Source organism: Drosophila teissieri, chromosome 3R (genome assembly GCF_016746235.2).
Source record: "Drosophila teissieri strain GT53w chromosome 3R, Prin_Dtei_1.1, whole genome shotgun sequence".
In the NCBI taxonomy this organism is placed as follows: Eukaryota; Metazoa; Arthropoda; class Insecta; order Diptera; family Drosophilidae; genus Drosophila; species Drosophila teissieri.
In genome coordinates this window covers 17,314,367-17,338,728 of record NC_053032.1, presented here as the reverse complement: position 1 = coordinate 17,338,728, position 24,362 = coordinate 17,314,367, and the positions used below count along the sequence as shown (strand labels likewise).

Here is a 24,362-nt window from a genome sequence, read left to right as displayed (position 1 = left end):
GTGGCCGCCGTGACCGAATCTCATGGAACATACCGCGTGGTCAGCGCTCCATCGTCATCGTCGTCCACGCGCAGACCGCCGCATCCGCAGGGCAGCCAGGTGGCAGCGCCGCCGGTGAGATTCAGACAGCCTTTTGGTCAAATCGCGGACACCTGCTCCAGTTCGGCGCTCGAGCGGCCCGAGTTCATCACCACCACATTCTTGGCGGCGTAGTCCGTGATGAAGCGATCGCTGTTCCGCGGATGAATGTTGCCCACGTCCTGGGCACAGCACCACGGATTGCGCATGGTCAGGATGCGCTTGAAGGCGTCGCGGAACTCCTTGTTGAAGATCGAGTAGATGATCGGATTGAAGGCCGAGTTCGAATAGCCCAGCCAGGTGAGGATCTTGAAGGTCTGTCCGCCGATGCAGGTCTTGCAGAAGGCGGCCGTGATGTTGACGCAGAAGAAGGGCACCCAGCAGATGAGGAACACGCCCATGATCACGCCCACCGTGACGGCCGCCTTGTGGTCGGATACGTGATATGGCGAACTGTGGGTGTGCAGGTTGCGCACCTTGAACTTCTTGGGCTGGTTCTTTGGGCGCCGGATGCTCTTGTACCGCTGCTTCTCGGCCACCTCGCCTGGTCGAGTTACCGCCTTGATGGACTTCACGTGCTTCTGGGCATAGCAGTACAGCCTGGGAGCATATAAGTAAAGGGGGAATTTGTAGTTATACAATATTAAGGTAAAACTTGAAATTCAAATCTTTGTTGGCTACATTTCCCTCCTATTTCAAGCTAATGTCGAACTAATTTGAATCACTTGGCGAAGAAACAATGGAAGCTGCCAATTCATTTTGTACAAGTGGATTTGTAACATGCGTGTCATCGGGAAGATTCATAATCACAGCATAACATTACACTTATTGCTTATTGTTGTTTCTTGCGAAAGCATGATATTATTAATTATTTATCACCTAATGAACAACTGGTCTCGACACGATTTCTGCGTATTTTGCCACTGGTTACGGACTGTGTAGTTACTGGTTACCGGTAGTTGCTGGTAATTGATATGATAATTATTCACTTGGGTCGCTTGGCATGTCAATTAAATGGATGCCGACAACAATGGCTCTGCACACATCAATAACCAAAGGAAACACATTGCGTATACGCAAGGTCTGACTATCCTATCCAATCTTCCACTTGAGTCGCTCCCTAAGCTCTTTCGCGCCCACTCTACTTTCTTCTACATACGAGTATGCCGAATACACAAATAAACAAGCATATGTGTCTGTCCTGTGAGTGTTTACTCGTTGGTCGCATAAAAAGGATAACTGGACGGGAGCAGGCCATGTCAGGCACAAATTATGACGATAAAAGTATATTTATTCTGCAATTTAACCGAAATTTGATAGAAAATTCCAATGCCAGCCAACAGGGGATCCATTTGATGATAGAGGGATGGAGGGATGGAGGGATAGAGGGATAGAGGGATTTGGGATGCGGCCAATAGCTGCAAATCTCGTTAAGCTAAAATGGCAACGTGCCGCTGGCCGAAACGTTGATGAGCAGCTATCGCTATACCGTTGCTCTTGTGTGAGTGTGAGTGTGGTGTGGTGTGAGTGTGTCCTTGCTTAGTCCTTTCGCACACGCCCCAGTCTTTTGCCAGCTCCTGGGGATTACTTAGACGGACACTAATGCGTGCGCTTATTTGTTCAACCCAAAACCCCTTGCCCACAATCAGCTTCAGTTTCAGTTTCCGCCTCCCCAGTTTTCTCTCGTGCCTGGAGGCCATCAGGGGCGCAGGTCCTTGCGGCATTTTTCTGATATATTCAGCAGTGCGATAGCGGCAAACTTCGTCAGTTTTTACAACATTTTATTATTTACTTTTTACTGCTTCTGCCACGACTTCCTTTCTGCTTTGCTGGCCGCTTCTATTTTCCCTCGCAAAGGGTATTCAACGTAATAACAGGTTCTAAGACAAATAGTTGTCTACATTTATATAAGAACTCTACTACAAAAAAATTATAATATTCACTAATTTTATTTTTAGCCCTTAAGGAAGTGGTAACAGAAAACCTCAAGTTGTTCATAGATGTCGTTTAGAAGTAAAAAAGGATGTTGTACTTGCATGTGTCCTTTCTGAAAAGAGTATATAAACTTGGCCTGGAATAGGAAGGCATGCATTCATTTCCCCAACTCTTATTTTGAGCTCATAAAAATATTTGAGTTCCCGCTTTGTTTTCACTTGGAGCGAGATTTTGGCAAAACTTTTGTGTGCCTGCGGAAGTTTCTTTGTTGCTCTGCACAAAACCCTGGGCTATTTGTATCTACATAATTGCAGCTGAAGGCGTCTGGCAATATCTTACTTTATGCATTTCATGTTTTATGCACGCACAACTTTTTCCGCAATCTGGCCAGCGGAAGCGGCCATTTCAGGGCGATACGGCGATATAGTGGCTTTTTGACTTACCGACAGTAGATGCCAATCATGACCACGCAGGGGAAGTAGAAACTGATACAGCTGGACACGACGGCGTAGGTGGGCGTGAGGTCCAGGGCGCATGTTGGATACTTTTTGCCATTGTCCTCGAAAATCAGCGGCTGGTCGGGCCGATGGATGCCCAGCGAGATGGGCACAAAGGAGACGAACGCGGCGAGCAGCCAAATGGCGGCGATGGTGATGACAGCCACGCGTCGTGTCACCCAGCGGCCGTATCTGCAAGAGAGGAGCAAAGGGTTGCATCAATTTGCGGCAAAGGAAGCGGAAATACACGCGCCATGCCTGCTGTTCCTCTCCGCCCCTTCCACTCTTCCAGTCTTCCCATCTCCATACCAACTTCCTGCCCGCTGATATGTTCCCAAACTGCTCCTGGCGTATCCCTGGCGTATTTTGTCCTTTTGCCCTTGCGGTAACAGCGGCAAAGGGTAAACATACACCGCCACCAGACACACTCGGGAAAAGTTTTGCTTAAAGTTCGGCGTTTTAAAGCTCGTGCTTAATTAATCGAAAAGTTTCCCCACTAAGCCCCATTTCTAAAATACTGCTTACAGATGGAAAGCCGCTGTGCAACAGTAACTCTGTTACGGAGTAAGTGTTTGTGTTACAAAACCGCTGTTTTTCTAATTAAAAAATATGGATTTAAAAGAAGAAAACAGTAGCTCAAAAACATTAGGTTTCATGTAATGCTTTTGGTTTAACAAATTGTATAGGTATAAGTTTAATAAATTTGTTATGTGATTTATACCCTTAATCGCCTAAAAAACCTAAAAATTGGTTGTAAGCCAGGAATTCCAATTCAAAGCTATCAGATAACCCCATTTCATGTTTTCAAACTTCGGCACTACATCTCTCGCAAATTGGCTAAGTGTACATAAGCTGGAGCAACACGTTGCACATGCGGAATCAGGGGCGCGGACAACACGAACATGGACCACGTAGCGATGTCCTGATTGTGGCTTTGCATGTCCCTGGCAATCCCTCAGTGCCCAGCAGCCATTAGGCAACATCATTTTCGGGTGTGCGCGACAAGTGTTGGTCCGGCCCACCGGCAAGTGGGATTCCCAGGTCCTGAACTGGGATTCAGGGATCAAGGATACCGGATCAGGTGCTCGGTCCGCAGGTCAGTCCGCATGTCATTAATTACTCGCCTTGGTCGGGGTGACAAATCGGCCGAAAACCCAAAGACAAGCCGCACACGCATTGCGGCGAATGGCATATGCAAATCATCTCTTCATCCTCGATGGCTGACTGTTTCAAGCACATCGATTTTGCCTTTACTGCAGGAAATGAGCAGTCTGCAGTGAACGCAAAAACCAAAACCCGAAACCCGAAACCCAAAAACCCAATGCCCCAGCCAAAAATTCACAAGGCAAAGGAGTGATGTGGGTTTCGCATCCCCGCTTCTGTTGCCATATGCCGCATCGTTTTGGCTTGTGCAGGAAATCAAACAGAATAATTCGATTTCAATACAAGGACGCACTTACACGCACACACACATACAGACGCACACAGAGAGACGCACACTCATGCTCAAGGATGATGACGGAGCGGAAACGGAAGTTTATGTAATTGTATTCACATACAAATTCAATTTCGTTTTCGGCACGAAAATTGATTTCCATGTGACGAAAGCCCGCAGCTCGAGTTCCCGCACCGCAGATCCACTCACCTGCGAACAGTCGTGGTGCGAATTATAGGTACAACTATTATTTACCTAGCAAAGGTAAATTAAGAATATAAAGATGAATTGGTACTGCAACTCATACCAACTGACCTAGGAATTAGTAAACAAAAGTGGACTTACACTTGAAATATATTTATTTATAGACTCGTGGACTTATTGCAGCATAGCTACCCAGCATACCCACATTCCCCGATCCCCCCTTTCCGCCTTCCACCTGGACTAATTCAGTGTCTTTGAGTGGCTGAGGTACACGCTTTGATATATGCACATAAGCCTGCAGCCATTAGGTGACACACGATTTGCTCTGGCCTTGTGTTGGTAAGTGGAGCAGCCAATCAGCCATCGATGGGCCAGGCTAATTGAAATCGTGTGTGAGAGTGAGAGTGTTCCAGGCTGAATATTTGTATGTGTGGCTATGGCAGTGGGCGTGGATGAGGATGTGGCTGTGGATGGGGATGGGGATGTGGATGGGGATGAGGATGTGGGTGGGTGCCAGGAGCAGGCTGCTCCAGCCGAAGGACATTTGCATTTAACGCTAGCATCGAAGCTGCCGGCTTGACTGGCTGCGTGGCATGCGGTGGCTTTTGTGTTTGTCCCACATGCACTCAAGAAATTACCGCAAGGCACGCACGACGATCCTTCCGCAAAGGATCCTCTCCCACCTCCGCGTTTTCTGCCGTCATTTGCATAGTTCGTCCTGTCAGCTTGGCCGCTTTTGTTTTGGCATGGGAAATTTGATGGCTCTTTATGAGCGTTTTTGTAACTGTCATTGCTTGCACGTGCTCAGTGCACTGTGGGTCAAAAGGTTAAGAAAGTGGCTATGCTTCTTGGTAACTTTGGGGATTTAAGGATAAGGATTTATAAGAAATAACTAAATTACCTAAGTTGCAATCTAAAATCAAGGCCAAATTATTAGACCTATTATTAGTTTTCAACACTATTTATACCCCTTTTTATTGTATCATTCCGAAGGAAAATGTCATAGCACAGCAATGTATTTTGAAAACCTCTTCTCAGTGGTTTAAAGTAAATTCGAAAAGCAGTAAATACAGCATAAAATGTAACTCGCCTTGTGGTACATCATTGATTTATCAACCCCCCATCAATTTGCAATCTTCGACAATAAAAGCGCCCTAGGAGTCCCCAATGATTTCTCAATTTTGGTTGTTCGCTACAGCCCCATAGTTCGGTGTTACATTTCCTCAACCACGACCAGGACAAGTGGAAAAATACAATTACAAAAAGTTCCCAGGTGCGTCATTGTTGCTGGAACAGGTTTTTCAGTGTGCGTTTAAGTATTGTGCCTTCGGGTGTTGGGCAACAAAAAAACCCTTGTGCCATTCAAAACTCCTCTTTCTCCTCCTACGAAACCGAAAACCCCCCGCAAAAGCTCCTCCTTGCCTGCGGCAAAGTTTCATTGTTCTTTCCGTTTTTATTGCAGTTTAAAATGAATTTCACATATGCGCCTGACAGTTACGATGATGACAGGCGCCAAAGTCAACGGCAGTGCCAACAAAAAAAAGCCGACCAAAATACCAAAAAAGGCAAAAACGGCCGAGGCATCAACTTGTCACATAAAATAAGAAAATTTCTCATTTGCGTTATATTTCGGTTGCCGCGTCATCTTCACTTTGTCTGTTCGCTACTAATTAAATTTGCACGCGCTTTTTATCCAAATTGTCTTTGCCAATTTCCCGGCTCGGAAAATCCAGGCGCGCGCAATTAAATTAAACGCCTGCAATTATTCTAAAACGCTAAGAAAACACGCTGAATCAGCGATTTCTTCTGTCTCCTTCCGTCGAGCGACAGCTCCTAGATAAATGGTCCTTTCTTGAGCGTTGGATGATGGAGCTTGCTGCCTTCCAGTGGGTGGTGGCTCTCGACTCCTAATGAGACGCCTTCGCGTGAACTTTGCCCCTTGTTGAGGGGTGCAAAAAAAAATGCGCTGCTGCCTCCACTTTGACATGCAAATAAATCAGATTTACATAAAGAGGGAGAACTGGAGTTCGAGTTGGACCGGCATAGCCATAGATATATACATATATATGCTAGGCACATCCCAAGGAACCCAGTTACCATTTCTCACAAGACACAAAAGCCGGCAACTGTGCGCTGCGCTGAGTTTTCCATGCAATTTTCCCCGCCCTCCGTTCAGCTGCTTGAGATTCTGATTCAGACTCGGGTTCACAAAGAGACTGTTGGGTATGAGCGACGTCTTGACATTTGAAGTGTAAAATGTCTCGGGCCCCTGAACAGTTTAAGTGGGCGGTGGAAACTGCAGAGCCCGCCCATTTGCCATTTGCCCCAGGTGCGAATGGAAACGAGTCCAGGTGGCTAAACTCAATTTCCAGGCAATGGCCTGGCCAGGGGGCACAAAGTCTGAGGGGCTATGCAAATGTCATTAACCCAAGGGCTTAAATTAATATCGGACAACATTAAGCGGCGCAAGTCGGCAATTGAAGGGCGCGATTTTGAGAACAGGTTACATTTATCAGTTGGCTTGTGTAAATGGCAGGGGAAATTCATTTAAGTACTTAAGGGAAAACGAAGGATAGCAATGTTTAATTGACAACCTTTAGTTTTACAGATAAGCTATTCTCAAAATCATGAGCACTTTATTGCTTTACTAAATAATTTGCATAAAGTTAAGAGTGTTTGGCTTTTTGCTTGACTATTTGCAGCTGCTTGATTGTGCATTGCATGCAAATCCCAATACGTCAAGATCAATCGAGCGTTCTGTGTTGTTCACCCCTCATCAACCATCCGATGTCGAGCATGAAGTTTTCTCCTCCAGTGAGAAATCTATCTGCTCGCCGTGCTTAATTTCACTTTCAATTCCATCTATCTATCTGCATTTCCTTACCCGCTTCCTCCCCCCGCCCCCAGAGGACAAACGGAATTCGAAATCAGGAAAAATGTACCATGAAAACTGTCATTTGCTAGACTAACCCCACAAAAATCCATCCCACTTTGCTACCCCGTGCCGTGCTCATTTAAATCCTTTTGCCGTGGCATACAAAATTTGCAATCTGAATTTTCAGGTCGCCTCGACATCAACTTGCCACATCAATGAAGCGTTATATGCTCGCCAACTCGTTACGTGAACTCGGCTACACAAAAGATGCACAGATAAATGGGGGAAAGCTGGGTGGAAAATTCAGCAGGTGGGCCCAGCTGCTACCCCCACCCCCACCCACACAAATGTCGTGTCGTTTTCCATAAGCGAATAAGCTTACCCCAGGTGGCAAGCAGCACACCAACAACAACAGCAACAGCAAGAAGAGAAGGGAAAGGGGGAGCTACAGCTAAGGGGGCGGTGTGGAAAAAATATTTTTCTACTTTTGGCTTTTGGCTGAAAATAGCATCAAAGGATTTATTATGGTTCTTTCATGACATGGCGCTGTGGGTTAGGGCTGGCAACTGTCTCGATTTGCGATGGTTGCCCCCTCCGGTCCGCTTTGCCCTGCCCAGCAATCCCTTTTCCCCAATAGGGATCCATTCTGCAATCATTTGGTCGGGTCTCTAGCCCTAAGCCAACTCCCCGTTTTGCGGCTGTCAGCGACTTGACCAACGTCATTTTTAACACAACTCCCATGCACCGAAAAAAGAAATGTTATATAAAAACTAGGATTGTTATATAAACTATAATTTAACATTATAGCTCTTTAATATGGTTCGACATACATGAAAAGCTTCTTTTAACGCTCTCCAATTGGGATTGCTATTCGCATTTCAATAGATGGATGAAACACATGCTCTACTAATTTGTTTGCAGTGCACACGTGAAAAATGAAATAGAACAGCGTGCAGACAATGGTTTACCCTCTCGAAAGGCCAAATATGAAGGAATTCAGTTGTGGCTGCTGACACATAATAAATTTGTGCGTTTGTTCTTGGCCGCAAATGTAATATTCGTATGCCGAAAAACATTTGTAGGATTGCACTTCTGGGCACCGAGGCATTGTTGAAAATTTAATTAACACACAATTGTTGTGGTCCAGCCCGAAAAAGGTAGGGAAGTGGGGGGTGGTGGGGATTGGGGGCTTGGGGAGTGTGCTTGATAAACTAGTTTCAAGTTTACCGAGCTGACTTTCGACTGACTGCTTTTGTGAGAATTGCTCGCCACTGGAAATCAATTTCAACTGCTGACTGCTGACTACAAAGCAGACTAACATGGCTGACTGGCAGCGTTTTAGGCACCGACGACAGGACAGCAGGACAAGCTCATTGTCATTGTCGCAGTCGAGGAAGCGCACAGATACCCACACCCCACACCCCACCCTCCACAGGACACCCAGCACACAGACACACGGAGAGGGAGTACACAAGGACACACAGCACCTGAGGCAGCAGAATTTGATTGCCTCTGGAGCTTCCTGCCGGGATAGCGCAGCTGGAGCAACGTGCCGGATATACAAGGTAGATTGTGCTGCGATAATGGAGCATTTGGACAGCGTTCGGTCCACTGACAGATGAAGTCATCTGCAGAGGGTGTGATAAATGCGATATCGAGTCCAGCTGGTCATAGGTTAAAATACTTGCCAGTATATCAACTAGTTTTCTTAATATGTGCGCCAATCATAGATACATTCTAAGAACAAATGCTTAAGTTTATATACTTAAACTTTCCATGTTCTTTTGCCAAGAGTCCTTACTATTTTATAAAACAACATTTTTGAAGCGTAACCCTCACAATCTGGATAAAACAACCCAAGTTGCCACTTCACCACTTTCACCAGCTGGTAATGACACTTCTTCTGATACTCTTTGTTGGCCTGACCCAGAGACCCAATGAGCATGACTTGGCTGAACTTTGTTGGCTACCACAAAACCACAGCTGAAGCGCTGATCCTAAAGTGCTTTGCCAACAACTTGAAGATGAAGTCGTCGGAGAAGTGCAAAAAGTCTCGTAATGCGCCATAAATCTGTTACTAATGAAACAATTATGAGCGTCGATTAATGAGCCCCTTTCGCCGTGAAGAACTCGAGTCCTGGAAATGGGAAGGACGCGCAGCAGTAGAGCAGAAACGTGACAGGCATGACAACGCGGCGTATGAGTAACGTGCATACAAAGCACCTGCAATGGCCTGACATTAATGAATCGATTCGAGGCCGTGGCTCCGCTGTAACATCGTCGTCACACAGTCCGACAGTGCGGACAATTAGTTATGGATTGGATATTTTATGTTTTCGACACAATCCCGACAATCCCGACAATCCTGACAATCACTCACCTGAGCGGATCCTTGATGTGAATGTAGCGGTCCATCGAGATGGCGCACAGGTTCAGAATTGACGCCGTCGAGCACATGACATCAAAGGCCACCCAAGTATCACAAAATTGCGCTCCAAAGATCCAATATCCTGCAAGAAAAAGAGAGGAGAGCAGGCGGGTTGAACGAGTGTTTGATTGCTTGTTTAAAATGCTTAATAAGTACTTTCTGTCTGGACGTGGCGGAAATTGCCATGTTGCGGCCGGACGGCGGCAAAAAAGTTGTTTCATTTGCACGGCGGTAATAACAAATGCAGCCGGGAAAGCGGAAAAGCAACAGAAAGTGCAAAGGCAACCAGTGTCACCAGTGCTGCCGGGTTCTTGTTTTATTTATTCACGACGTAAATTGAGTTTAAATGATTTCATAAATTCATTTCCGTTTCCTGTGCTTCCCCTTCCCTTTTCCTTTCCCGTACACATACACATACACAAACACACACACTCACTCACGAGGGTCTCCTTTTCGGGCCGTTCGCTATTTAAAATTCATTTCGCCGGGCCAAAAGTGAAAACAAATAATTTATTTTTTCGGGCGCTTGCCAATTTCATAAGTGCGTTGCAATTACGTCCTACTCGATTGATGTTCCGTGCGTGACCAGAAACGGATGTCCTTTGAGTCCTGGAATGTCCTGGAAGTGGTGAGCGGTATGGTGGGACAACATCACCGCTGTACACATGAATTCAGTAACAGATTTGCCACATAAAAAGGGTATTTATTCGTGCTGTGGCATTCGACTGATGATTTGGGTCGATAAGAATATGCATATCATGCTCGTTACAGCTTTCATGCCAGTTAATCAAGCGTGCGGCAGGATATGGCTCTTAAATGCCACAGGAAGTGCCGAAGCAACTGCGACCCAGCTCAGCATTCATTCATCAGGGTATCAAAAGACAAGGCTATCAGGATATCAAAGCTGACCAAGCCGGTCAGCAGAAACGACTTCCAGTTGGCAACGCTTAATTGAGTGATTTCAATTGCGGTATTTATGGGGAAATCTACTGCAATGTAGCAAGTCATTAAATAAAGTTTTAAATTAAGCTGGTTTCGTGAGGAAAGCTGGCTTTCCATAGAAAAATATAATTAACCTTAAACCGCACTAATTGATAATTTAAGAACTAGTAAATCTGAAACCGTGAACAATTTTGGAAAGCATATTCTGAAAGCATTGATGTCTACGTGAGTCTGATTATTCAAAGAGCTTTGTTCAAGGCTTTGATACTACGTTTGCACTTCAGACTCCTAAGCCTTGGAGTGATTCATATCCCAACTTCCCTTGGCTTAAAATTAAGCAAGCTTCAGCATTTCCAAAATGCCCATGGCATCGCAGAAAAAACCTATTTTAGGAGGGCATATACCGGCAGAACGAAGAAGAGCAGCTTTTACTCAAGTTAGCAAATACTTTATGCCGCTTTCAATATGCATACACACACACATACGCAGATGAATAGCTCTTGGCCAAAAAGTATTCCTTATGCTATATGTTTTTCCGATTCCTCGGGCTGGCAGCATCTGTCGGATTTCGACGGGTCTGTTGTTGTTTGAATTTGTCCAATTGCGAACCATGTTTATTTGCTGATTTGCCTGTCTTCGAGCGTGCTAAATGTTGCCTTGGCGAAAATAATTTGCCTCCGTGTGTGCCACTCGGCGTGTGGGTGTGTGGCATGTGTGTGCATAAGTGTGGGTGTCGCAGGACCCCAGGCATCTGTTTGTCTTGAGCAGCTGAGCGTTTTTATTTATTTTTTCACACTCTCGCTTACGCGGCACTCGTCTCCTCAAAGTGCCAAAGTCGTTTATTATTTTCACACACCCTCGGCGGTAAGAAGGCGGTTGCAGTGGCGTATTTGGATATTTTTTGGGGGGTTTTCGGAAGCTGAGGAATTTTTGGAGCACTACTTTTAAAGACCAATTATTTATATTTCTATAGATTCTTGTACATTGAGCAACTAATATTGGGTAAACTTATATCCAGATTTCCTGTATTTTGCATATCCAATAGCCCAAAGTCCCCTCTGATCATGCACAGTTTGGCAATTCTGACACATGTCACCTCAACTCATCTCCCATTTTTTCCCAACTTCACTTCACCGCATCGCTTCGCTTTGGATTCCGCTCACATTTTCAGACCCATATGACAAGCTGGCAGTTTTCTTCTTTTGTTTGCTGTTTATGATTTTCCACTCTTCTGCCGCGTGTGCTAGCGAGTCCCAACACATTGATGTCAGCTGCATGTTTCCTGAACCGGAACACGTTGTTAGCCCGGCTCCTCGATCCCCCAATTACCCAAGTGGCAGCTGAAAACTTTTGCATGGCATGGCTCTCGCCTAATTATACTAGTTACTCGTAGAATAAAAGGGTATACCAGTTAGTCGAAGGTTAGTTTCCAACCCTATACATATTCTTAATCAGGATTAAGAATGTCCGCGCGTCTGTCCGTCCGTATGAACGCCTTGATCTCAGAAACTATAGAAGCCAGAAAGTTAAACAAGCGGATTTCAGACTTTCTTTCATTTTATTATTATTATCCCAATTTCTATCTATTTGTTCGCACTCCTACTAGCTGAGTAAAGGGTATATAATAGTCGGGGAACTCGACTATAGCGTTCTCTCTTGCCTTCCTCTTATTTACTTAGCCAATGTTCCCATCTGCGCTGCAGCTCGAATTAATAAAATGCACCCATAAACGACACTCAACTGGGCCACTCATATAGCGCCATTCCATATTCTTGACTGCAGCTAGGCGAAACTTTGTCAGCCTCAATGGCGAGAAATGTATCGGAATGGGAAGGAATCCTCTGGCAGGATAACTCAAGGAATGACTGCCATGGCTGCACTCGGAATGGCTAATGGAAAATAATCAAAATGTGTGGCAGCACTCGGCATCTGCATGTTAGCCATGGCACCAGATGTACAACGGGTATAAAATGAAATTCCTGTTTGGCTGACTCCCACCATTCGTCCACCGATGGGTTGCCGAGGGTCAGCGATGTAGTTTGCATAAATGAATGTATAGAAATTTGTACAATATCATTATAGTTGGTATTAGAATAATCGATGCCTATATATCAGCAATTTTAAAGAAAATCAACTGATGTAGGACATCATTTTAAAATCCAAAAGACAAAAGCTTTTTTAACATAAAAGGTTCCTTTAAGATGCGTACTTTAATTGAAACACTTAAGCTGTACTTTAAAACGTCTCTGTGCTGAAGTGTTTTAAATATTTCAAAGGAATTTAAATGAAACAAGGCTTATTGGAGCCTGGAGTCCGACATAAGCCAAGTGTTTATTTGCTTAAAAATGCAAAGGCAGCCCTCGTTTTTGGTATACAGCATAGGAGCAAAGGAGGAAGTCTTGTGCAATCACAATGGACGCTCGGTCGGGAAACTCGGAAAAGTCGGGAAAGTCGGGGAACTCGTGCGTCGACTTGTGCAGCTGACACTTTAAAAGGCATTGACAAAGCCACATAAAATCCGGCTTTAAGCGCTGCCAGGCATGTCAAATGGGCTCGAGTGGTGCGCGGATGGTTGAGTGGAGCAACACCCTCGTGGGTGCCCATGTACCCATATTCCCATATTTTAATTTTTTACTTTCCTTAGCACTGGAATCGCCTGCAGCATTTTGCATAAATTTCATTGCTGGGCTAACGCGAAATTCAATTGCAATATTCCATTGCGCAGACTGAGCACAGAGGAGCTGCCGCATGGCATTAGGGATACGCTACTCACCCAGCAAATCGTTGACACCGGCGAAGGTCATCACCAGCGAGGCCACGAAGAGATCCGCAATCGCTAACGAGGCCAGGAACAGATTGCCGATCCGGCGCAGACTGCGCTCCGTGTAGATGGCCAGGCACACCAGGATGTTGCCGGCCACCGAGAGGAATATCAGCACCGATAGGAAGATGCCTGCGGCGAGTCCAAATCAAATATCACACCCATAATCGCGGCTAAGGGGATCTATATGATATAGCATACTTATGTGGGCGGGCGAACATCGAGGGATGGGTGTGAGTGTGCGTGTGCCTGTGAGAGTGTGCGTGGCATTTGTGTTTGTGTCACATGCAACAAGCAATTTAACAGATAATTGTCGTGTCCCATGTCCGTGTCCGTGTCCGTGTCCGTGAGAGCGATGAAAGTGGTCGAGTGTTGGTGGGGCGGTGCTGTGGGTGGGTGGCTTTTGCTGTACATTCAACGACATTTACTTTACCAACAACTACAATTGACACAAGTGACAGCGGCTCCGGTTCCTCACCAACTATTGTATCCATTTCAGACGCATTTGTCCAGCTGCTCTCATTGTAGAACGATGTCAACTGCAATGAAACGAGTTTCGAATGGGTTGTTATATGGGCTGGTACAATATACATATGTAGTGCGAGCTAAAGATCGTAAAGCATGGCTTTTATTTCATGGCTTTATGCACCACTTTACAACTTCATAATTTACTAAAAACTATGTATATTAATCAGTGAAAACTTGGACGTGTTCTTTTCCCTGGTTAAGTGGCTGAATTGTTGCTTTGCCACATGTCTTTGATCTCCGCACACAAACTAATTAAATTTGTGAATTATTTTTCGAGTTTAATTAGCTGGCATCTGCTTCAGTTTTCCCTGAACTTCGCTCCATTCATTTTCCTTCGCCGTTGTCATCCTGGCTGTTTGTGGCACGCATGCCTTGGCCATACAAAAAACTATCAATCATTTGTGGCATCTGTGGCAGGACCGCAAGAGGCAATCCTCTTCAAGAAGCCCAGCAAGCTACCCACCAAGTGGCATTATTCATAATTAAAATTGACAAAATTTCGAGAAAATATCCAGGCCCGTAGTGAAATTAATTTGCTTTACTAAGCGCCTTGCCGCCCACCACGTTTTGCCCAAGATATCTCTATTCATGTGTGAGTGTGTCTATGTATCCATCTGTTTGTGGCAACTTTGAGTTGGAATTTGTCTTGTGGTTTCTTTTGCTTTTGGGCAACCAGACATGTTGGCATTCCGGCGGTTGCCTTCGCTTTTGGTGGCCCCAACTATTTACTCGATTGAACAATTGAGTCCTGCAAATTAATTTATTAATTAATACGAATGGGCACATCACGGCGAGCGCAGTGCAATTACTTTGGCAGGAGGAAAGGATTCGCCGAATTCAAAGGATCCGAAGTGCCTGCAGCTGGGTATCCTTTGCGCGTTATTGCCACGGAAATAAATAACCATAATGAAGGCCATAATAAAATGCTCAAAAGCAGACCCGAAACCGCTGACAAATGCAATTAATTAATTCAAACATAAAACTGCCGACGCCGTGTATATATTTTGTTCGTGCTCAGACTTTTGCAGCTTGGACCCGGAACTTTTTGTTTAATTAAATTTGTTCTTGCTGCACGTGTGTGTGTGTGTGTGTGTTGTGCGTAAGCTGCTTAATTACTTTCAAATTGTTAATTGTTTGAAATGGAAACTTAGTTTAATCGGCTCAAATGCGGTCGTAGAATGCCATAAATACAGCATACTTACGGGCTGAGCAACGGGACGTATGCGCAATATCATGCATACTCGTATACCTTTTACAAAACTTAATTTATTCATGCTTAGATTAAGGTTACCATGGGCACTTCGAACATAACTCAAATTGCGTAAATATTTAACTCGACCAAAGCAACAAGCGCCCCAGGCGGCAATATAAATGCACTACACTGCGCTTACTTATTCATAAACTGTGTATATTGATTCGCCCTATAAGAGTAGAGCACTTAAGTACACAAGGAGCGGGTTGCCAAAGGAATTGAAACGTGAAATGCACCATTTGTGCCCAGTAAACAAAATTAATTGACGCCGAACATCACGAGCGAAGTGCGCTGGACAATAAAAGACACTTAAGATTATAAAATTTACACGAAATGCCATCTCATGTCAAGTGAATTTTCATTAAACTCACCATCAGCTGTCGCCCATATTCAGTACATTACACTGATGTTAATGTTTATGTTCATGTCGCTGTTTCTTTGGCGGCAGAGGCATCATTAAAAAGCAGTTAACACTCCGGAAGTGGAAGCGTGACTCGGCGATATCCTTCATCGGAGATGGCCAGGACCATAAAAAAGGCCCGTTTCCACTTAATTTAAGGTAGTGCTTGCCAACATCTTTCATTAAAATATTGAATTGAATTGGCTCAATGAAATTGCATTGTCACATAAATGAACTGACTCTTTCCATATTCTGCCTTTGTATTTACACAATCCAAAAATGTTTTCTGTATTGAAACGAAAAACCTACATTTTATTCCAATAATTCGGAGCTGTTATATTTCGTGTGCTCTTTGAGAATGTATTTTTCACATTGTGAGTATTTTAATTAAGCAAAACCTATTGATTCATGTTACATTTTGATTTTTAAATAGATTTTAAACAACAAAACTGAGGTTTAAAGAAGTTTGAGTGTTCATTTGACTGTTTCCACAATTTAGAAAATTGCTTTAGACCGCCTTCCCTTTAAGTCCCATTTTCCTACTCTAAGAGCTATATGCTTAAATTTAGATGCTTTCACCGAGCATGTTTTCACTGGGCAAAGTAAAAGCTAAACAAAGCATCTGCCAAGTGTGGGCTAAAATATATTTAAAGAGCTGGGGAATGGGAGAGGATAGGAAAACAGAAGGAACAACTGTGACACCAGTTACTGCATTTAATTGGCAATAAAAGTGGACAACAAATGCTCGTGGTCCGCGTTCCGTTCCCCGGAGGCCTCCATAAGTCAACAAGGAGCTCTGCCTCTGCTCCTCCGTTCCCGGGGAGGAAAAAGGGCGGTGGGTGGTGGGTGGTGGATGGTGGGACGTGAGAAATACCAGGCTAGCTAAAGTCGCACTTGGGTGCTTTGCCTTTGTTTGCAGAGTTAAATGGCACAATGCGTTGATTAAACGTCAACACACCCACACACACACACTTACACCCACAAGCACACACGCGGAGAACACCTGGAGGCCGTACAATAATAAGGCACAAAACCTGTTGGCAGGACAACAAGAGAAGAGGTGGCATTTTTGCCCACCATGCGACTGTCTGTTCTTTGTCTGGCCGTCTGGGTAGGCGGAAGTAGTGTGATTTACAAGTGGAAAGGACGAGCCGACAGGCTGAATAATAAGCGAATGGTACCAAAGGACTCGCCGAGTATGCCACACTTTACAGTGTCATTTGAGCACTTCCGCCAACGGCAACACGAGTTGCAAGGATAACAAACATCAGAGCCAGTGCCGGGACACATGACCCGGGGCACAGCATAGTTGTTAATTAAGTGTTCTGTACAATTACTAGACCGAAAACTCCTCAACAATGCTGAAGGACCTGGGGAAAACATAACTGCTATGCCTCAGTTTCCTATTCAGTTCAAAGAGCAATTCTGTATGTATAATGAGATTTCCTTGTCGAACAAATAGAAAATTTGCAATTCTTACATTGAAAGAAATTGCTTAGGAATGTCAAATTGTTTTATTGTATTTTATTGGTGTTTAGTAGTCATAGCACACGACATGACATGATGGATTATGAAGTATCAATGTCCTTCATGACGGCTTTCCCTGAGCCTTTTTAAATTCTCTTTTTTTTCGCTCAGTGCCATGATACATTTTCAATTTTTCTGCACTTTGAACTTTGCAAGCCCACGGTTTTTGCGGCGCATTGAACCCTATTTGGTTGGGTGGCCAAAAGCGAGTAAATTCGCTGCTTCGTGCTGTTTAGCATATATTTAAATTCCAACAATAAACAAGAAATGCTGTGGGCGTCTCTTGGCAAGTCGCAGGAAGAAAGGCTTTCACACAGGGATGGGAATCTCACGTAGGAGCGATAATTCTAGAGCCTAGACAGCTGATTTATGCGCCCAACAAATATTTGTTCTTTGCTTTCGTAAACTTTCTTCCAGAACTTAAAGTTTTGCTTCAGCTAAACACACTTGCTGCCTCGTTATGCAATGTGAAAGTGCTGGAGGTGATGTGCTGATGCAAAGGAACACTTGAGCAGATGCTAACTGCACTGACAATTGCGAGAGTCGGCTATCTCTCAACTGTGGGCCATTGTCTGGACTGTCAATGCCCGTGGAGGATTGCAAGGACTTACAGGACTCAAGGCAGTCGGAGAAGTTGCTCCTGCAGACAGCTGTCAACGGGAATGTGCTGATGTGCGTGAGCGTTTGGGCTCTTTGTTGAAATTTCGGCTTAATTAAACGAAGCCGAAAGTAAAGAAAGGGGGAAAATTCTCGCAGACACATGTGTCTGGCTGTCAAAACTGTCGTAATTGAGGCCCTCAGCATCTGAGCATCTGAGCATCTCAGCATCTATGTATGCATGGCCATTAAATGCAAATGAGCGCCTGATGGCGCGGAAAAGTGTGTGACATTAAGTAGGGATTTTCCTCCTTCAGTTGAGCGCCTGCCAAGATGAGCAGCGTCCTCAATTATGAATGAACTAATTAGATTCCTCCTCCAACGCCCGTCGATGATGGATAACAAGTTTATTCTCCCTCGAGCGAGGTTTTCACACTTGCACCAAGTGTTTGGCTGGCATTTTTCGGACTTGCCGAAGACACTACCTTTGACCACAAGGCAGACACAGACACAGACACGCTCCTGTCGAATTTGCCGACGGATAAATAATTAAAATAACCCCAAGATGGACATGAAGTTGGGACACCACATCCCAGTTTGCCCCCGGCTGTGGCAAGTTGTTATTAAAAATTCATTTTATTTGGGGCATGCGAAGCATCCTTGGAAAATACTCTTAGTTAATTGCTTTTTCGAGATCGTAAACCCGTTAACTACCGCAGCACGATAAGCTGACCAGAGGAGGGCAATTTCTTATATAGATTTTAGTTTCAATTTTGCCAATTTAAATAAACTTTTACGGCCCTCAACTTTCAAGCATCAATTAAATTGCTTCTTGCTTTCCTTTTCCGGATTTTAAATCAATGTTTTTATTCGTTTCCTTTAATATTCCAGTAAAGATGGAAGAATAGACGAACTTTAGTGTTGATTGCGAGACTCAAGAGTGCTGTTTAATAGACTAAGGCATTAAGTCCATCCACCGAATGCACTCAATAGCAATGATAATTACCAAAGCCCGATTGTTGTGCTCCGATTGGAGCTCCGATTGTGTGTTCCTGGGCACTTGGAAGGTAAATCAAATGCTGCAGCATTGTTTGCCTTATCGCTGCTCTATTGCCTGCCAATTTTCGGAGGACCGGCGATTGTTTGTTTTGGCAGCTATTCAGCAGATTGCCATGTTGATTTGCCCGGGGCGTATTGTCAACTTCGGGATAATTAGCTGCAACAGGAGATGCAGCGGAGGGTCGTTGATGTGCAACACAGGGAGGGGGAGCGGTTGCAAGGGTTGCAAGGGAGCCCTTGAGCTGATTGTAAGTGCAGTATCTGCATCGCCCATCGCTCAACCTATCGAACTTAATCTTCAGCATGCCATTTTCATCCGCATCTCCTATTTTTGCGAGAGCATCGATTTTATGCTTCCACCACTGGCATATATTTTTCCTTTTGGGATCTTCCATCGAAGCGAAGGGAAAAACTTGGCAAGTGAACGATGTCAGTCAGTGGCGCTCAGTTGTGTGCTTAACACAAACATCCCGTTAACTCGCACAAGTGTCGTCGGCACACAAACACCACTGCAGACACTTACACACACACTCACACGCCAGTGTAGTGTAAATACAGATACATCAATGCAACTGCACTTGTTTCAATTGAAAGGAGAAAAAATGGCGACTAGAATGGCTGAGAGAGAGCCATATCTCACGGATTTCTCTTAGCCAAGTGTCAAGTTCCCACACACTTGCACAGTGGTCTCAATGGCAGATGGTCTCATTTTATCCCTTCATATCGGGAACAATTCAATTTCAAGTTCTTTTTCAAAGCAACTACACACAAAACAACCTTTCAACTATTACTTTAAGCTAATAGGTTACAAAGTAAACAAAATTCGGTATATAAATGATTATGGAGAAGCATACATTTTATATTTAATTTATACATTTTTCGATGACTTTACTGTGCATTACCTGAAGTCATGTAGTAGTTCTAAATAGTTGAGCAGTTTCTCCCAGTGTTGGGGAAATTCTCCCCGCTAGGAAACTCAGATTTCTCAGCAATAAAAATGTAGTCGATTATCTTGATTGTGTTTTGGCAATGGCTGGCAAACTTGCACACCCGGCGCGGATGATTGACATGACCCTAGGAATTTTATATGGTCGTGGCCCCATTAAATTGACTTGTCACGAGTAATCGTTCTGCACTTTTGTGTCATTGGCGAACCATTGATAGCAAGGGCTCAACTCGAGGAGAAGAGCTCCATAAAAATGGCTGCAAAAGGGCAACATACAAATAAAATGGACCCAAAGACACACACATGGGCTAACAGAGCAAATAAAAACTGGGTTTATGGTCAATCAGCAGCGAACCTTTTTGGGCTTACTGAATTCTGAATCCCTCTGACTGCTCATCGTGAATCCTTAGCCCCATTCACCTGGCCCTAAAATGAAAGAGGTAAGCGAAATGCAGACAACATAAAAATCACGAATAACTCGCTATTTTCATTTGCTTTTCCTTTTTTCCTTTTCCAAACCCACCAGCAAACAGCAACGGGGTAAAAAACGCAAGTCGCTGTGGAAAAGTGGAAAAGAGTGGAGGGTGCAATTAAATGGGAACACCTAGACAAACACATTGTGGCTCTTGTGGCCAAGATTAATGTGGAATGGCCGTGATGGTGGCTTCAGAATCGGGATCGGGATCGGGATCGGGATGCACCTCCATTTGGTTGTGTTCTGTGTGCCGTGCTGTGTGTGTTTCCCATGCGGTCTCCATATACATACATATGTATGTTTGTACCCTATTGTATACATGCATGACCCTATTCTGGGCTGTGGGGAAAGCCAGCATTCAGCTCATTTATATTGCGGCTAGCCCCGTGATTATGGCAGCCAGCTGTCACACACATTTAATTAGGCGAAATTGGTGAAATTTATACTCTTACACTTCTCTCACTCCTTGTTTTATGTAGCCATGAGCTAATTGAAATTTACCGCGCGAAAGCCTTAAATTTATGTGTATGTTATGCTTAAAATAAAGTCACCAGAATAATGGAATATTTGTGTTCCGAATACCTCAAATATCTACGTCAGAGGGAATTAAAGCATAGACAGTAAACAGACTTCTGCAGTTTCAAACTTTAGTACTACAGCAACAAAGTTTCTATAAAACATATAATATATACGACAAATAAGCGATTAATTTAAAGTAAACTCAAAGCTATGTGTGAATGTTATTTAAGGAGCAGCTTAAAGCAGCTATTGACATTGCAACAAAATGGCAAACAAATTGGGAACAAAATGGGAAATCGGATTTGCTGTTACTTTTAATTATTCAAACATTTTTAAATGCTAGAAGTACAATCTTTACAATTTAAAGAACATTTCAATAAAGTTTATTTTTAGCCTAATAATATTATTTTAGTGTCACATTCAGCCAAATCCTAGCCAAATGAACCACAGAAGAAAATGTTGCAATTGCTTTTGGCTATTGAAAAACAGCGTGCAATTTCACAGCAATAAATTGTGTAGTCGCCAAAAGCAAACAATTACACTTATAGCAAATAAGCGTGATTTCAATTGGGCAGCCTATCGATAGCAATCGGGCCACGCCCCCTCCCACTTGCTGCCCACTGATTTGGATGGATTGCCGGCGGAAATTTGCGCAAATTCCAGAGGATCTGGTTCAATTCGAATTCTGATATATATATATGTATATGTATAAGAATATATGTGCGTTGGGATAACAAAGGAGGCGATTTGCTGAATGGAAAGCACAATCCACATGGCAGCGGCAATAACAAATAAGTCTATTAATATTTTATTATTATTGCTATGCAAAGCCTGCGAACAATGGCAAGCCGAAGTTTTTGCCTTGCGACTAGAAAATGCGGAATCCCATCCAAGAACGCGAAATCACAATGGATTAAAGGAGGTGATAGGGCGGATGGGGACTGGGAACTGGGAGCTGGAAACTGGGGACTATTCATGAAAAGTACGAGCATAAACCCGCTTTTTATGCATGCAGCCAAGATACGTCGAGTGCAAATTAATAATTCAATTAGAATGCACAACGCGGCGTATGCGTGATGCATTATGCAAATGTCAGAGAAAAGAAAAGAGAAGAAAAGCGGGAGGAAAAAAGACACTTTTCTGCTGACAGATGATGGGCACAAATGTCAGTGTCAACCTGCGGTTAGCTCTCTTCAATTGAAACTGGTCTCAAGTTGTCTGGTCTATAAAAAAAACAAGAGAGAACGCTATAGTCGAGTTCCCCGACTATCTGATACCCGTTACTCAGCTATTCGAAGTGCGAAGGCGAGTCTTCAGCACATACAGTTTTGGCGGTTTTGTGGGCGTTTGAGTGGGCGTGGCAAAAAGTTTTTCGGCAAATCGATAGAAATTTACAAGACTAATACAAAAATGAAAAAATATTAAAACATTTTTCATAAGTGTGGGCGTGGCAGCTTTTGGCGGTTAGTGGGCGTTAGAGGGGGCGTGGCAAAAAGTTTTTTGGCAAATCGTTAGAAATTTACAAGACAAATACAAAAATGAAAAAATATCGAAACATTTTTCAAAAATGTGCGAGTGGCAGCTTTGTGCGGTTTTTGGGCGTTAAGGTGGGCGTGGCAAAAAGTTTTTTGGCAAATCGATAGAAATTTACAAGACTAATACAAAAATGCAAAAATATCAAAACATTTTTAAAAAATGTGGGCGTGGCAGTTTTGGACGGTTTGTGGGCGTTAGAGTGGGCGTGGCAACATGAATCGACAAACTTGCGCTGCTTCTATGTCTCTGGAGTCTGTATGCTTAATCTGAACTTTCTAGCTTTTATAGTTCCTGAGATCTCGACGTTCATACGGACGGACAGACGGACGGACAGACGGACAGACGGACAGACGGACGGACAGACGGACGGACAGACGGACATGGCCAGATCGTCTCGGCTATTGATCCTGATCAAGAATATATATACTTTATATGGTCGGAAACGCTTCCTTCTGCCTGTTACATACTTTTCAACGAATCTAGTATACCCTTTTACTCTACGAGTAACGGGTATAACAAGTGCACTCGATATAAGTGCATCGTGTAAGTGGAAAAATGTGAACTTTTCATCAGGCAATTAGCCAAGATTGACCCAGTTAGCGTTCGGTAATTCAGAGCAGTAAATACGCCCTCAACAGTTTGTAAATTAGTTGAAAATCTATTTACGTGGAAAATGTGCGGCACATAAACATGATGACAACGTGATCCTGCGATAAATGGCCTTGCTCCGCCCAACTTACGTGATACTCATTATTTACATTCGATTGAAAGTTAAACGTGCGAACAGATGAGCACAACTTTGCCGTTCCACACAACAAGTATTTAGATCTATATTAATGTCATCGTCGTCTGCGTGCGTTGCCTCATATCCTTTACTTTGCTGCCACACCGAGCACGTAAATTGCTCGTTCTCCCAAAAAAAGCAAAAATAAAAAAAAACCAAGAGGAGGGGGAAAAATAAAATACACACGAGTGAAAAAAGGGATAAACTTTGGTTTTGGTATACATCCTTGGCGGGGTTCCCTTGAAAACCGGATTATGCATCGATGGAGGTGTGTACTCGCATCCTAGCAAAAGTTTCTCCATGTGCTGGCTGCTAATGAGGCTCACATTCGTTTTCATTTACCAGCTGGTTGGCTAGAAGTGATATAAATTAAAAGGAATGCCAACGGAGAAAACTTTTGCTGACTGCCAACCTTTTGTTATAATTTAAACTTTGTATTAAATATTATGTAGGCGTGCGGGATGTGTGTGATAATCGGGTGATAATCACCCAGACTTCCCTCATTGGATAACTTTTTGCACCCCTTTGTCTTGACAATTCATTAAGCAATCTGCCCGCGATTGCGTATACGCCCCATAAACCACGGAACCGCCTAGAAAACTCTACTACAATGTTCGGGAAATATGCCAGCACGTAATAAAAGTGGAAGGCTCATGAAGGCCAATACCCTACATCACCCAATCGGAGACAAAGACATTGTAAATTATAGTGGCGCTGGATACCTGAAACTACACTGAAAATAAATCGTGATGCATGGAAAAGTCACCATTCTTCAAGGGGAAACATTTTTTCTACATATAATAATATGGGGATTATGTGGCTATACATTGTTTATATAGGAAATGGTATTATGAATTGACGGTTTTTAATAGCCATCCACAATTTTAATAAATGCTTTTTTCCGTGTTCCTCGCGTTTTACGAGCTCCACATGGGACATAAAGCCAAAGCTAAGGCCGCATCCAAAGCCAGAGCCAAAGCCAAAGCCCAATGAATGCCTCGTTGGCAGCCACATAAATACAATCGACCCAGTCCCCGCTTCTCCGTGCCTCATCTCCGTGCAACTCACCGTTGTGCCATCGTAGCCATTTGTCAGCAGTTGGATGTCGATTTCAATGTCCAGGTCCACCTTGGCGGTCGTGAGCTGCAGCGGCAGATGATCGGCGTCCAGCAGCGTGGAATTTGTAGAGAATCCGCTGCCTCCACTGGATGTGCTATTCCCGCCGATGGTGGTGCCGCTGGTGGGGTTGATGGTGGTGGTGCTGCCGCTGATGGAACTGATGGAACTGGTGGTGCTGGTTGCGACCGTGGCGGCCACTGAACCCACTCCTGCTGCGATTGCAGCAATCGCCCGCATTGCATTTGTCATTGGAACAAGGATGATTAGGAAGCCAAATGGGTGCGGTGTGTAGATGAATGGATGGGTGGATGGTTGTTTCCTCTTTTCAGCGAGTGATTCTCAGTTGCGGGCACGGCAAAAAATTGCCCGACTACGGCAATGCAGCATTCTGCTAATACACTTCTT

The 24,362-nt window shown here is 44.1% G+C and overlaps 1 protein-coding gene across 2 annotated transcripts; it reads right to left on the bottom strand.

Annotated features, from left to right (window-relative positions):
* Positions 1 to 137: 137 nt before the first annotated feature.
* LOC122620799 (dopamine receptor 1) lies at positions 138 to 24,245 on the bottom strand. 2 transcript variants are annotated; one of them, XM_043798425.1, is made up of 6 exons: positions 23,907 to 24,245; positions 13,649 to 13,754; positions 13,168 to 13,347; positions 9,405 to 9,534; positions 2,457 to 2,702; positions 138 to 678 (listed from the first exon to the last, which is right to left on the bottom strand). In XM_043798425.1, exons 1-6 carry the CDS (start codon positions 24,204 to 24,206, stop codon positions 138 to 140), a joined length of 1,503 nt encoding a protein of 500 aa, XP_043654360.1. In that variant the 5' UTR covers positions 24,207 to 24,245. The 2 variants fall into 2 exon arrangements, with proteins under 2 accessions (XP_043654360.1, XP_043654361.1); XM_043798426.1 differs by having other exon boundaries at positions 13,694 to 13,754.
* Positions 24,246 to 24,362: the final 117 nt, after the last annotated feature.